At 36.0% G+C, this 16,039-nt stretch overlaps 1 protein-coding gene and 1 long non-coding RNA gene across 2 annotated transcripts in view; both read right to left on the bottom strand.

The window, feature by feature from the left end:
• Positions 1 to 3,125: 3,125 nt before the first annotated feature.
• LOC134268589 (uncharacterized) overlaps positions 3,126 to 16,039 on the bottom strand; it is a 99,128-nt gene continuing 86,214 nt past the window's right edge. The window contains exon 2 of the long non-coding RNA XR_009992396.1: positions 3,126 to 5,236. This is a non-coding gene — a long non-coding RNA (uncharacterized LOC134268589). The remainder of the gene's footprint in view (positions 5,237 to 16,039) is intronic.
• Positions 5,709 to 15,544, bottom strand: LOC134268588 (uncharacterized). The gene is made up of 3 exons (XM_062750853.1): positions 15,459 to 15,544; positions 9,275 to 9,380; positions 5,709 to 7,601 (listed from the first exon to the last, which is right to left on the bottom strand). Exon 3 carries the CDS (start codon positions 7,571 to 7,573, stop codon positions 5,927 to 5,929), a length of 1,647 nt encoding a protein of 548 aa, XP_062606837.1. The 5' UTR covers positions 7,574 to 7,601; positions 9,275 to 9,380; positions 15,459 to 15,544; the 3' UTR covers positions 5,709 to 5,926.

Here is a 16,039-nt window from a genome sequence, read left to right on the forward strand (position 1 = left end):
TCCTGTACTTTATTATGTGTTGTGTGTTACGATTCAAGTTTATGAGAGTCCAAAATATTGCCACGTGTGAATTCCATTTTGAATTAAAAATTCGACGTTCAAAATTCAAAAAATATATATATGTGTTAGAAAAGGCATACCTTCACTACTGATCGATTTTATACCTTATAGAGTTGGCTACTTTGTTTACTTTTTTAGCTCACCTGAGCCGAAGGCTCAAGTGAGCTTTTCTGATCAAAATTTGTCCGTCGTCTGTCGTTGTCGTTGTTGGCGTTGTCGTTGTCGTTGTCGTAAACTTTTCACATTTTCATCTTCTTCTCAAGAACCACTGGGCCAATTTCAACCAAACTTGGCACAAAGTATCCCTGGGTAAAGGGGATTCAAGATTGTTCAAATAAAGGGCCACGCCCTCTTCCAAGGGGAGATAATTATGAATTTGTGAAAAATTATTAGCATTTTTAAAAAAATCTTCTGATGAAGAACCACTGGGCCAGGAAAGATGAAACTCATGTGGAATCATCCTCAGGTAGTGTAGATTCAAGTTTGTTCAAATCATGACCCCCGGGGCTAGGGTGGGGCCAAAATGGCCGACCAAAGTTTTACATAGGAATATATAGGAAAAATCTTTAAAAATCTTCTTCTGAAGAACCACTGGGCCAGGAAAGATGAAACTCATGTGGAATCATCCTCAGGTAGTGTAGATTCAAGTTTGTTCAAATCATGACCCCCGGGGCTAGGGTGGGGCCAAAATGGCCGACCAAAGTTTTACATAGGAATATATAGGAAAAATCTTTAAAAATCTTCTTCTCAAGAACCACTGGGCCAGGAAAGATGAAACTCATGTGGAATCATCCTCAGGTAGTGTAGATTCAAGTTTCTTCAAATCATGACCCCCGGGGCTAGGGTGGGGCCAAAATGGCCGACCAAAGTTTTACATAGGAATATATAGGAAAAATATTTAAAAATCTTCTTCTGAAGAACCACTGGGCCAGGAAAGATGAAACTCATGTGGAATCATCCTCAGGTAGTGTAGATTCAAGTTTATTCAAATCATGACCCCCGGGGCTAGGGTGGGGCCAAAATGGCCGACCAAAGTTTTACATAGGAATATATAGGAAAAATCTTTAAAAATCTTCTTCTTAAGAACCACTGGGCCAGGAAAGATGAAACTCATGTGGAATCATCCTCAGGTAGTGTAGATTCAAATTTGTTCAAATCATGACCCCCGGGGCTAGGGTGGGGCCAAAATGGCCGACCAAAGTTTTACATAGGAATATATAGGAAAAATCTTTAAAAATCTTCTTCTTAAGAACCACTGTGCCAGGAAAGTTGAAAGTTATGGGGAAACGTCCTCAGGTAGTGTAGATTCAAGTTTCTTCAAATCATGACCCCCGGGGCTAGGGTGGGGCCAAAATGGCCGACCAAAGTTTTACATAGGAATATATATAGGAAAAATCTTTTAAAAATCTTCTTCTGAAGAACCACTGGAATTGGAAAAATGAAACTCATGTGGAATCATCCTCAGGTAGTGTAGATTCAAGTTTCTTCAAATCATGACCCCCGGGGCTAGGGTGGGGCCAAAATGGACGACCAAAGTTTTACATAGGAATATATAGGAAAAATCTTTAAAAATCTTCTTCTTAAGAACCACTGTGCCAGGAAAGATGAAACTTATGGGAAAACATTGTCAGTTAGTGTAGATTCAAGTACCTTCAAATCATGACCCCCGGGGCTAGGGTGGGGCCAAAATGGCCGACCAAAGTTTTACATAGGAATATATAGGAAAAATATTTAAAAATCTTCTTCTCCAGAACCACTGGGCCAGGAAAGATGAAACTCATGTGGAGTCATCCTCAGGTAGTGTAGATTCAAGTTTGTTCAAATCATGACCCCCGGGGCTAGGGTGGCGCCAAAATGGCCGACCAAAGTTTTACATAGGAATATATAGGAAAAATCTTTAAAAATCTTCTTCTTAAGAACCACTGGGCCAGGAAAGATGAAACTCATGTGGAATCATCCTCAGGTAGTGTAGATTCAAGTTTGTTCAAATCATGACCCCCGGGGCTAGGGTGGGGCCAAAATGGCCAACCAAAGTTTTAAATAGGAATATATAGGAAAAATCTTTTAAAAATCTTCTTCTTAAGAATCATTGAGAAAGGAAATATGAAACTTAAATGAAATTATCCTTAGGTAGTGTAGATTCAAGTTTGTTCAAATCATGACCCCTGGGGCTAGGGTGGGGCCAAAATGGCTGACCAAAGTTTTACATAGGAATATATAGAAAAAAATCTTTAAAAATCTTCTTCTCAAGAACCACTATGCCAGGAAAGATGAAACTCATGTGGAATCATCCTCAGGTAGTGTAGATTCAAGTTTCTTCAAATCATGACCCCCGGGGGTAGGGCATGGGGCCAAAATGGCTGACCAAAGTTTTACATAGGAATATATAGGAAAAACTTTTAAAATCTTTTTCTCAAGAACCTTTGGGCCAGGAAAGACGAAACTTATGTGGAATCATCCTCAGTTAGTGAAGATTCAAGCTTGTTCAAATCATGACCTCTGGGGCTAGTTTTGGGCCGAAAATGGCTGACCAAATTTGTACATAAGGATATATAGGGAAACCTTTTAAAATCTTCTTTTGAAGTACTTCAAAGCCATGATTAGTGATATTTTTCTATTTATATGGAATCATCCTCAGGTAGTGTAGATTGTACTTTGTTCAATTCATGACACCCAGGAGGGTTAAAATTCAAGCCCCCCCCCCCGGTTAACTTTCAGTTTTGATCTGATATGTGCTTTTTCCTAGAAGTTGTGCTCAGGTGAGCGATGTGGCCCTTGGGCCTCTTGTTTTCTTATTCAGTGTAAGATCATGGCTCATTAGAATTGTTGCATTAATCACCCTGACGTGCTCGATCTTTATAGAGCATGGTTGTTAGATCACAATTTGTAATGATGTATCAAAAATAAAAACACAGTGGTCTTCAAATGAAAAATACTGCAACAATATTTTTCAAAACCTCTTTCTTTACGCCATAGGAAATATATAACAGCGTTCAAGGAATAATTTACGCAGTTAAATATGCAATATTTTGAATCTACAAGTGATGTTAATCAAACAGGGAGACTTTAGAACTTTTACACAACTTTTATTGAAAACTGATAGCATCAAAATACGCATACATGACTTTTCAACACTTTATACAACTTTTAGTCACGATTATCCCTGTTCACACAGAGCTGTGACTTTACGACAATTACCCCGATCAAGCCACGATCTGAAAAAGTTTTGGATCGGAGCCGATCGAAATAGAGCAATTTGGCATATTATTGTCTTCACTGCGATCGTACTATGATGCCTCTACGTCAAACGCGCTGCTAACACGCTTCTGCTAAGATGTTACGCAGTCCGCTGTCGACCAGCGGCCGCGTTTTCTGAGTTTACGCTACGCTGCCACTACGACATTCTACGACGCTTCACAGACCTAGATGACTGTACGACGATATCGCTTCGATAGTGCCGATCTTATCATGATTGTATTACTCTTCCAGTACGACTTTGGCGATGATGTATAAAAATCTTGGGTTTGAAACATATTTTTGTAACGTAGTAATAAGTGGGAGCGTTGTAGGAGCACACTTGATAAGTTCCCAACTGCACTACGATTTTACTACGATTAGGAGGATCTAACGAAAATCACGAAAATAGCTCCACGATGCTTCCGCGCTTTTTGTACGATTACTTCGCTTCTAATGCGTTCTTTTTACGAATTACCCCGATTCTTGTTGGCCACGATCCCGCTACGCTTGTTTTGAGCATGTTCAAACTAAGAGTGGCAAAAGCGTACAGCTCTCCGATCATAAAGACCCTACCGCGAACATAGTGCGCTTTTGAATTTCTACTGCTGTTTGTCACGATCGGTCACGCTTTGATCGTAGTAGAAGCGGCGTTTCTGTGTGAACGGGGGTTTAAGCTTTAATAAAATTTAAAACTTTTTGACATCATGGATAACTACTTCATCAATAAAAGTCAATCTCGGAATTTTTTATGTCTTGTGATGAGTCATCTGCAAATTTACTTTAATTTCTAAAATTACAGAATTAATAAGGTATTAAAGAACAAGAGGCCCAGGGGCCACAGCGCTCACCTGAGAACATCGGCTAGGAAAAAGCACATATCAGATAAGAACTGAAAGTTTACTGAGATGGGGGGGAGGCTTAAATTTTAACCCCCCAGGGAGTCATGATTTGTACAAACTAGAATCTACACTACCTGAGGATGATTCCATATAAATATAACAATCGTGGCTTTGAAGTACTTGAAAAGAAGATTTTAAAAGGTTTCCCTATATATTCCTATATAAAACTTTTTTGGCCCCAACCTACCTCCGGGGGGTCATGTTTTGAACAAACTTGAATCTACACTACCTGAGGATGATTCCACACGAGTTTCATCTTTCTTGGCCCCGTGGTTCTTTAGCAGAAGGCTAAGATTTTTTCTATATATTCCTATGTAAAACTTTTAACGGCCATTATAGCCCCACCCTAGCCCCGGGGGTCACGATTTGAACAAACTTGAATCTACACTGCCTGAGGATGATTTCACATGAGTTTTATCTTTTCTGTCTCCATGGTTCCTCAGAAGAAGATTTTTAAAGATTTTTCCTATATATTCCTATGTAAAACTTTAATCGGCCATTTTGTCCCCACCCTACACCCGGGGGTCATGGTTTAAAGAAACTTGAATCTTCACTACCTGATGATAATTCCACATGAGTTTCATCTTTCCTGACCCAGTGGTTCTTGAGAAGAAGATTTTTAAAGATTTTTCCATATATATATTCCTATGTAAAACTTTAATCGGCCATTTTGGCCCCATCCTAGCCCAGGGGGTCATGATTTGAACAAACTTGAATCTACACTACCTGAGGATGATTCCACATGAGTTTCATCTTTTCCTGGTCCAGTGCTTCTTGAAAAGAAGATTTTTAAAGATTTTTCCTATATATTCCTATGTAAAACTTTGGTCGGCCATTTTGGCCCCACCCTAGCCCCGGGGGTTCATGATTTGAAAAAACTTGAATCTGCACTACCTGAGGATGATTTCACATGAGATTCATCTCTCTTGGCCCAGTGGTTCTTGAGAAGAAGATTTTTCCTATATATTCCTATGTAAAACTTTGGTCGGCCATTTTGGCCCCACCCTAGCCCAGGGGTCATGATTTGAACAAACTTGAATCTACACTACCTGAGGATGCTTCCACATGAGTTTCATCTCTCTTGGCCCAGTGGTTCTTGAGAAGATTTTTTAAAAATGCCATTAATTTTTCACTAATTCATAATTATCTCCCCTTGGAAAAGGGCGTGGCCCTTCATTTTAACAAACTTGAATTCCCTTCACCTAAGGATACTTTGTGGCAAGTTTGGTTGAAATTGGCCCAATGGTTCTTGAGAAGAAGATGAAAATGTGAAAAGTTTATGCCGACGCCGACGACAACGACGACGACAGACAACGGACAAATTTTGATCAGAAAAGCTCACTTGAGCCTTTAGCTCAGGTGAGCTAAAAAGGTGTCTGAATTCCTCATTGACTTTATCCATGTATCAATTTAGTTTTTGAAGGCTAGGTTTATAGTTATGTCTAGGTTCACCAAATGCTCTACAAGGACCTTATCTTTACTCCTTACAAAATAAAAAAGAAACTTCAGACGTTATCGTTTCCTTTCTGCATTTGGGCTAGTAACTCTTTACTTGGGATAGTGATTTTATTGCTGCAACTAACCCGAGGGCTAAGTGCTTGAAATTGCTTTTAATATACCCCCGCAACAATGGCAGCTAAAATTGTAATATCGACAGCATTACTTAAAGAATGTACCCTCAGACCAAGATATTTTCTCGCTAAAGGAAGCCCTTTTCCATCACATCCGTTTTAGGTATGTGCTGCAGCTATAATCAAATCCCCGGATTTCCATTCTGTTATCCATATCTTGTCCTCACTATCCACAGATATGGCCGCTGGAAGTGTTATATCACCAGTAAGTAAATACCTAAAGAATGTACCGTCACTATCAAGCAGATGAATGGTATTGTTTTTACTGTCTGATATCAAAATATTGCTCCGGCTATCGGTTGCAATTCCTGTGGGTAAAAAACTTTGAATATTATGCCCTCCAACACCATTGTAAGCAAACCTGAATTTTCCTTCCGAGTCTGTAACTACAACCTTTCCACATGCATTTTGTCGATGATCAATGACACAAATGTCTTTATTTCTATTTTCTACAATCTGTTGGGGGTTATGAAAAAGTTTGATTTTACGGAAATCGATATCGTAAAATTCTGTCGACATCCTTTCCATACCTTGCATATCATACTTCACAATTTTACCTCGCTTTTCTTTTTCGCAATATGAGCAAGTTATGACTTCATTGGAAAGTACACATGCCAAATCTTCGACTCTCCACTCTTCTTTTTCAGTCATGAAGGCTACGCTCTGACTCCCTTTACAACGGAAGATTTTGTTGCTGGTCCAATCAATGTAAAACAAGTCTCCAGTATTTGAAATAGAAAATCGTTTAGGTGGAGAATGCAGAAGATATTTTCCATGCGAAAAACTATTCAAACTAAGATCATATTCTTGAAGCATTCCAGAACGGTCCACGGATACACAGCGGGTGGGGCTTAGACAAACAATTGCCATCCCATTTGTAGTGGAAGGTACTTTACGTAAAATACAGGTACTGTTTGGTGAATTAAGATAATCACATGATTTAATATTGTAATCATCGAACGCTTTTGAAGGCGCCAATCCTATCCTTCCAAATGAAATTGTCATATTAATATCAATATTTTCTTCGCAATATGCTGGCTGATAAATAGTTCCAATTTTCGGGACTGATCGTAAAGTTTCTACCTTTCTAGAAGCAAACGAAATTTTCCTTGGATCTTGCAATCGGAAAGGATCTTTCAAAATATTGGAGTTTTCAAGTACAATTTGATCTATTTGTATCATTCTACCGTTGAAATTTGCTATGTGTTTATTAAGTAACAGTGATTGCTCATCTTTCACATTTTGCAACTGATGCAACAATTTATCAGCAAGTTTTATAATAACACAATGCCATTTTTTTGCTGTTTCTAAAATAGCGCGTTTTACTTCAGAGTATTTAGGTGTGTTGAGTTCATCTCGCAGCTGTTTCACAATATCTTCATAATAAGGTTTGATATCCTTTAAAAGCACCTCGTTTTCCTTTTGAAGATGATTAATTGTAGCTTTAATATAATTGGGGAGAGTTTTAATAACATGCATATGATGGTTAAGTCCACATTCTTCACAGGCATATTGTCGACATGTTTTGCAGTAAAAAATCCCCTCAATTTCTTCATGATTGCTGCAACTATTGATCCATTTTTTGTTTTCATCCCTCCTCTGTTTGAAATTAACTATGCAATGTAAATTTTCCTGCTTTAAATGCTCTGCTACACATTCGGCACAAATACCAATTTTGCAAAGCTTGCAAAAATACTGTAAAGGTTGGGTACATATTTCACAGGGCTTTACTCTCTGAGCTTTCATGGTCTGTGTGCTGTCCCACAGTACAGAACTGAAACAAAAGAAAACAAGATGTTTTGTGAAACACTGATGCCCCCGTATGGCAACATAATGAAGATTAAACTTTTCTTAGATGCAAAGTTAATATATTGGTACACAAAGTAGGGTCTCCTAACTGGAAATACAACTGTAAAACATGAAAGCCTGATCACCATCTGTTCCCAAGTTGTGGCCAGGCAAAAGTTTTTTCATAAGTACATAAATCTTCAAGATCCACATCAGAAGGTCAAGGTTATTGGTATCCAATGAAAGGTCTCTCCACAAAGATAACATATTTGAAGTATAAAAGCCCTAGCCCTAACCATACAAAAGTTATGGCCAAGGTTAAAAAGTGGGCAAAACTCCAAGATCAAGGTCAGAAGGTCAATGTTTTTGGTATTGAATGAAAGGTCTTGTCACAAATATTATATATGTGGATTATGAAAGCCCTAGCCCTTACTCTTCAAAAGTTATTGCCAATGTCAATGTTTTTTCATAAGTCCAGAAATCTCCAAGGTCAAGGTCAAAAGGTCAAGGTTATTGGTATCCAATAAATGCTCTTGCTACAAAGAATACATATGTAAAGAATTGAAGCTCTAGTTCTAACCGTTCAAAAGTTATGACCAAGGTTAAGATTTTTAAAAAATGAGGTCAAATTCTAAGGTCAAGGTCAAAAGGTCAAAGGTCTCGATATCAAATGAAATATCTTGTCACAAGGATTAAATATAAAAAGTATGAAAGCATTAGCTTTTACCCTTTAAAAGATATGGTCAAGATTTATTTTTTGAAAGTAGGTCAAACTCCAAAGTCAAAAGGTCAAAGCTTTTGGTATCCAATGAAGTGTCTTCTTACAAGGATTACTTATGTGAAGTATGAAAGCTCTAGCCTTTACCGTTCAAAAGTTATTGCCAAGGTTAAAAGTTTTTTCATTTGTATGTAAATCACCAAGGTCATGGTCAAAATGGTCAAGGTTAGTGGTATCCAGTAGAAGGACTTGCCACAAAGAATATATATTTAAAGTATAAATGACCTGGTATTTTACTGTTCAAAAGTTATGGCCAAAGTAAAACTTTGAATTTTTTGTGTAAAAGTGGAACAAATTCCAAGGTCAAGGTCAAAAGATCAAATTTGGTGGTACCCAAAGAAAGGTCTTGTCACAAGGAATACACATGTGAAACATGAAAGTCACAGCTCCACTAAATCAAAAGTTATGTACAAGGTTAAAGTTTTTGTAGACAAACAGAGCGACAGACAGACGGACACGACAAAAACTATATATCCCCCCGAAACTTCGTTCACGGGGGCCTAAAAATTTGGTATAAGAATCAATTAACAAACAAAAATAGTCAAAGTGACTCACATATAAAAAAATAATCAAAATTATGGCAAGTACTGGTTTCAATACATTAAAAAAAAATTGTCAAGACCTTCTGAAGTTTAACACCATAAACCGAGCCAAATACTGACAATATAAACTTTGCATGCAGACAAAGAGTGATTTAATTCTTAAATATACACATTGTACTGAACTAAAAGACTAGGTGTAAGTAACGTGATCATGGTGATCAACAGTACTAGTAAACCATCTAAATCACTTCCGTTTGAAATAAAATCAATAAAAAATATAGAATTCATGAGACGCATCTCAGCTGCTGAATTCACAGTCACTAATGTTAATATACTTACACTGTGATCAGCTACACAAAAAAACATGAACGCATATTGCTTCGCCGAATGCTCATTCTCTGCAGCACGTGGGTAACGTCAGGTATGGAAGCCCTGGTGGAACGGTCTGTAAAACATGATGAAAGGAATAACATCTCAGACTAATAAGTTTAAATACATAGACTGCAAAGCATATTTCACATTGAAAAAACTCAACAATATAAATCTTAGTAAAAATGGTAATTGCGTTGCTTTAATCATCTATACCTACATATGTTACATCAAACAGCTCAGAGGCAGGGATGGTGTCGATTACTTTCAAAAGTAATCGATTAAATTACAATTACTTTGAATTTTAAAAGTAATCGATTACAAGCTGATTACAGACATTTTTTTAAAGTAATCAATAACATCTGATTACTTTTCCTTCGTGTAATCATGATTACTTATGATTACTTTAGATTACATAAAGTTTTTTTTTTGCTTAATTTTCATGTTTTTATTCTTCTTTCTTTATATATCATTAATATTTTAAGGTAAAATTCAGACTAAGTTTAGTGGTAAATGTCTTTATATAGATGCATGGGATTTATCTTATATAATTTATTAATATTATTATTAAGAATTTATTAATAATTTATTAATATTATTATTTATAAATCAAACTGGACATAATTATAGTTTGGGATAAAGGGATTCGATGGAGAACTTTTACACAAGTAATTGACCTTCTTGATTAGTAAAGAACTTTTCAATTAAGCTGCCAATTATTAGATATTTTAACTAGAATTAACACATTGACTGGACAAGCATGGAAAGTTCAATAATTGTTATTGCCCAAGCTGACCTAACTTATGTATACCTGTGTTTTATCACTAATCAATTCACATTATCTTTTTATGTACATTGTAAACCAAACAAAATAATTTTTAGAACACACATCTCAATAAAGGAACACTTTTCTTTAAATACATGTTAATTCAAAGATTTATTGGGAAGGAACAGAATGTTGCAATACACAGAATCACATGTTTTGAAATTGAAACAAAAAAAACAAACTTCAAAATGATTATGTACTAGATGATTATGTGTGACTGTCCGTCTAGTGTCTAAAAATAACAACAACCTCATTCACACAAAGTTTTTCATACCACATTCTCACATATATACGCAGCGCAAGTACATATAGCATTGATAATACATAACCCTGGTTACAAGTATATACACGTACATATCTAGTCAAAAATGGCTAATTGCTAAGCTGCTAAAGTATTTTGAAATGTCTACTTAAAATAGCTAAGAAATGATAGAAATTACTCATTTCCTTGACAATGGACTTAGTTATATCTGTAAGCATTAGAAGAAGATACCTAACTAAGTATAGCTTATAATTTAATCATAATTTTTGTTAATAAACAAAGAGCAAGAGCCAAGTTGGGCTTTATTTGTCCCCGAGAATTTCTGAATAATCAAAACTGATCATTTTAGGCTGCAAATGCAGTATTTGTCACTTGGAGTGTTAGTGACCACGTATCTATTAATTGTGACGTAATTTCCCATCTAGTCAATGCATTATGACGTCATAAAATGCGTCATTTTCCTCATATCCTGTAAATTCCTTGATATAAAAACTAATTCAAAGATTTTTTGTCATTCGAAGGAAAAACGAAGAGCATGCGCGGATCAAGGAGGGGGTTCAATAGGGGAACACTTTAAGAAGAGCAGACAGTACCGTAAGGAGTTATGGTATAAAATTTCATTGAAAAACTAAAAAGCTGCTTGAAATTTTGCGTGAAATTAAGTTTTTTGAGACACAGAAAATGTATGAATTTACAACCTTTACGTGTGACCTAAAAATAAACAGGGGTCTTCTATAAACCAAGGGAGTTGTGGTATCAAAAGTCATTGTAAAAGCTCAAAGGTTTCTCGAGATATCGCGCGGAAAGAATAGCGAATATAATTAGTAGTACCCTATAGGCCATTAATCGACCGTCGTGCCGATAGACACTTCTATCCTTATCAGATTAATATTTATTTTCAATGCATACTTAGTTTCTCTATCTATAAAATTATGTCTACGTTATTTCTAACTTGCAGAGCGAAATCTAGATGAACAACAAGAAATCTGTGAGCCAATGCTTACTAGTAATATCCCCGTTCTGATGTAAATAAACACTATCATGTTATTGTTAATATACATAATTTCAATTACAGGCAGATGCTCAGAAAAATTTGAAGTTGACATCAGATTTATATCAAAATTAATCCCACCATATGGCATGCCTAAACATAGAGGGTACTAAAATTAAGCATCTGCTATGGATAGTTAATGAGAAAACTGCAATGAAGATTTGTTATATATGAAACGGACAGACACACAGACAAACAGGAAGTTGATACAAGATTTTAACAAAAATGTATCCCACCAAATGACATGCCTCAGAAAAGATTGTGTTATAATTTCAAGCATCTGCGATGAATAGTTGCTGAGAAAACTGCGACGAAAAATTGTTAAGGACAGACACACGGACACACAGACAGGCACACACACAAGGGTAAAAGTGCATACCCCCCTCTCCTTCGGAGCGGGGTATAAAAATTGTTTTGCTTAAATGCAAAGATATGTATTTATAAAGTCAAGTCCGAGTCCTATTATTTTACATATTGATGACACGTACACTTTATTACTTTTCTTGATTCTTTGTCTTATACCCCATTCATACGACATGATTTGCATACCTCAGTATATTTTACTCATATGTAAATTTACTCACATGTGCAATTTTTGTCGTATGAACAGATTTGCTCACATGTAAATTCTGCACAGTTGAGAAAATTTACACCTGGTCAGGACTAGGTGCAAATTAACTTTTGCATACATGTTGTCGCAAATTATTAGTTCTTGTGAGTAAATTTTGTCGTATGAACACGCAGCAAATTTACTTATGTATGTATTTTGTTTTGTTTATTGAATAAATCTACATTTTAAGTGTTGTTTCGGTTGTTTATACATTGTTAAGTGTATAATATCAGTCTGTCAACATGGCGGCTAGAAAGCAAAAGAAAAAAAAAACTGGATTTTTTAATGGCCATCTTTGCTGTACATGTACTTCAAGGACAACTGAATGTAAAAATTAAGAGTTTTGATAAGGGTAGTGCTTAAAAGGATACGCCGGGTTGTACTAGCATAGATCTTTCAAGAAATGGCTTTTTCAACTCTGAAAACAGGGATCCACACTATATCTCCAGTCCCCCCTGAGATAAACTTGAATTTGCAAAAACGTGCGCATCTTGCACCCTTTCTGGCAAACCTATGATTATGCCTCTAAATTATAAAATCAGAGTACTCAGAAGTACAGAGAGCCGGGCTCATTGACAGAGTAGAATGAATTTCTTACATGGATCACATTTATGTTCTGATGAAAAAATTATTTTAAAACTACATGTGTATCGATATAAATGATAAGACACTGACAGTGAGTTAGTTTTCCAATCCTAATACCACGGTCCGATTTTGTCAGAATCAGGTACTGTAGCTGAATGTAAACAAACAGGCCAGTCTGATTTCCCTCTCCTGCTTTACCTCGTATGTGTAGAGAACTACGATAATACTGATTATGAAAAATCCTTACGCTAATGAACTATGTTCTTTGACTTAGGACTGAAGTTTTCAAAGTCATTATTACTAATGTTAACTTATATAGATAAAACTTAGTTTTATTTTTGTTGCTTTACATTATATAGCGTTTGTATTATCTCAAAAGCGGTTGAGAGTAAGAACTATATTCTTGCACGTAACTTTAAAATGGCGACTATGGGGTTGACTTCCTGCCCTGGACAGGATGACATAAGCCGGAAATTGCTCTTTGAGCAATAAGCCCGGCTAAAAAGCTGTGGTCGCACAAAAATGTGTCCTGCAGGATCAATCAGTAGTCCCCTTACTATTCAAGTATAGTACTGAGTAGTCTTCATGGGAATGCTCCGGAGCTGTGATGGGTACGTATAGGCATTGCATCAATCGGGCGGGCACCATTACAGAATGACTTTCTTCTACCTTTCTTTGATTTTAAACCAAGGCAAGCTACTGACATATAAATTGATGTTACGGGAATTTCAACAACACTGCTGAAAATCAGCATTTTTAAGTATTCCATAATTCATGGGGATTCGTTTTTATTTCCAATTTACATATTTGTTTGTTTTAATTTATTTTTAATCGATTGCCCATTTTATTCTCCTGGAATATATATGTAATATTCAGGTAGATACTTCATAATGAACTCGCAAACTTGATGTACTGTAGATTTCCAAACACCAGAAAGATTTCCAGTCGTCCTTTATTGTGCTGACGACGTCGACCAGTAGTCAGCCATCTTTTTCTTAACACCCAACGGCTCTATAATCTTAAGGACCGAGACCAAAGCATTATCCAACTTCAAACAATGATTTTGATAAATTTTTCTTTATTCGTGTGTAATCTTTTCCTAATAGTTCGGTTTTATCCGTACCAAAAATTAAATGGATAGTATTTCCCCCAAGTTTCTTTGAGGAACATTTAAAAGTTAGTCTTATACCTAAATAGAAAGAAATAACCTTTTTCTATAAAAATCCACAATTTTGAATCTGTGTATCTCCTTATTTTACATGAAAATACAAGGATTTACTTACAGTACATAAATCTCGTCTGAACGCATAGCAAATTAACTTTTACTTACGTGTGTATATTTACTCATATGTAAATTTGCACATATACATGTAAGCAAATTTTCGTCGTATGAATGGGTTATTAGCAAAAGAATTCACTTTATAATGTTGATGACACGGGATTCAGTTGTAGCTTTCCATTGTTTTGCTTAAATGCAAAGATATGTACATGTATTCATAAAGTCAAGTCCGAGTCCTATTATTTTACATATTGATGACACGTATACACTTTATTACTTTTCTTGATTCTTACAGTCTTAGCAAAAGAATTCACTTTATAATGTTGATGACACGGGATTCAGTTGTAAGTTTCTTCGTTTTTGTCCCCCGCTTGAAAAGGGGGGATATTAATTAGGGTTTGTCCGTCCGTCCGTCATTCTGTCTGTCTGTAACGATTTCGTTTCCACACGATATCTCGAGAACCCTTTGCGCTATCGCAATGAAATTTTGCATAGCAACTCCCTATGGACTAAAGAAGAACCCTATAGATTTTGAAGTCAAAAGGTCAAAGGTCAAGGTCATAAATTCGCAAATTATATCTGTATAACACTTTCGTTTCCGCGCGATATCTCGAGAACCCTTTGAGCTTTTGTGATGAAATTTTACATAACAACTCACTGTGACCTAAGGAAGACTCCTATTGATTTTGAGGTCAAAAGGTCAAAGTTCAAGGTCGTAAATTCATACATTCTCTCTGTGTGTAACACTATCCTTTCCGGGAGATATTTCTAAAGGATTTTGAGCTTTTTCAATGTGATTTTATACCAAAACTCCCTAGGACCTCTCTCACTCCTCTCAAAGTGTCCCGCCCTGTTTGTTTTATTTGTATTTATTGTATTAAATGTCGCTATTTTTAGCACAACGGCACGAGGAGAGTTATCACGTATAAAACAGGTTCTCGGCGGACTCTATTAGAACTGTTTAATAAAGGTTAAATAAGACACAATGCATTGTGTAAAATTTTGAACGTGAATATATGTATGTGACTTCATCTTTGCATTGAATTTATAATTTTCCTCAATGTAAAGCAGTTCTGTGGTCTAGTGGTATGTCTCTCGCTTCTCATGCGAGAGGTCCCGGATTCGATTCCCCGACTATTCATTATTCTTTTTTTCCGAAATACCCTTTTTTTTTACTAAATGATAGTATTCTGCATGTGAATTGAAATATTCATGAGGTCTAGCTTATACAAACTCATAGAATCATCATTACAGTGTGATAAATATTTCAATTTTACAAATTCAATGAGGATGATCCGATGGTTTACTTTTTCCCTAAGCGGGGGACACAAATTCTCTGAATTAGCTTGTTCGAATTATAATAAATTTTCTCACGTTAGACAAGCCTCTTAGATAAACTAATACTGTTTGTTTATTATGTGAAGTATCAACTTCATCAAGGAAAAAAAACAACTCTACCTGTTCCTTACCGATCATATAGACGCTTGTCTTTTAACTCAAACAAATAGAGTCGAAGTGTTTTGATAATCAAGTCAAATTACCTGGATGGAGGTAGTAACGGAGGGAATGATGGAGGGGTACTGTCACAAGTTCACCGGGGACTACATAGCACTGCTCTTGTACTAGGAATTTAAAACGAAAGTAGGCGGTGCTACAGTATACGGAAGAGTATTAGTGTCACATAATATATTTTTGTGCCCCGCTTTCGCGAAATTTCATTCGTCTGTCCCTATGAAAGTCTGTCACAAAATCTTGAAGAATCTTTATCTTGCCAAATTTAATATGACATGCTTTACAGGTTTTGGAATTTCAGTTTTATCATTTCATTAAAGTAAGGTTTAAAATATAATGAAGTTTTTTCCGATAAAATCTTCTTCCCTGAACTCCTCGTACATTTAACCCAGTATCCATATCATCTTCTTTTTGAATATGATGGATGGTGTCTTGAAGATAGATGTGCAATAAGATTTCGGAATTTGCATTTGAACCTAAGGTGGCAAACGGTGTTAAAGGTACTTGGACACAGATTTGAAGTCAATATTTTCTCTATAATATATTACGACTTACATATTTTAATAGCATTTCACACAAAAATTAATTGAAAATCTTATTTCATTTAAGT

Source organism: Saccostrea cucullata, unplaced genomic scaffold (genome assembly GCF_032062105.1).
Source record: "Saccostrea cucullata isolate Sc308-1 unplaced genomic scaffold, CSIRO_AGI_Scuc_v1 ctg987, whole genome shotgun sequence".
In the NCBI taxonomy this organism is placed as follows: Eukaryota; Metazoa; Mollusca; class Bivalvia; order Ostreida; family Ostreidae; genus Saccostrea; species Saccostrea cuccullata.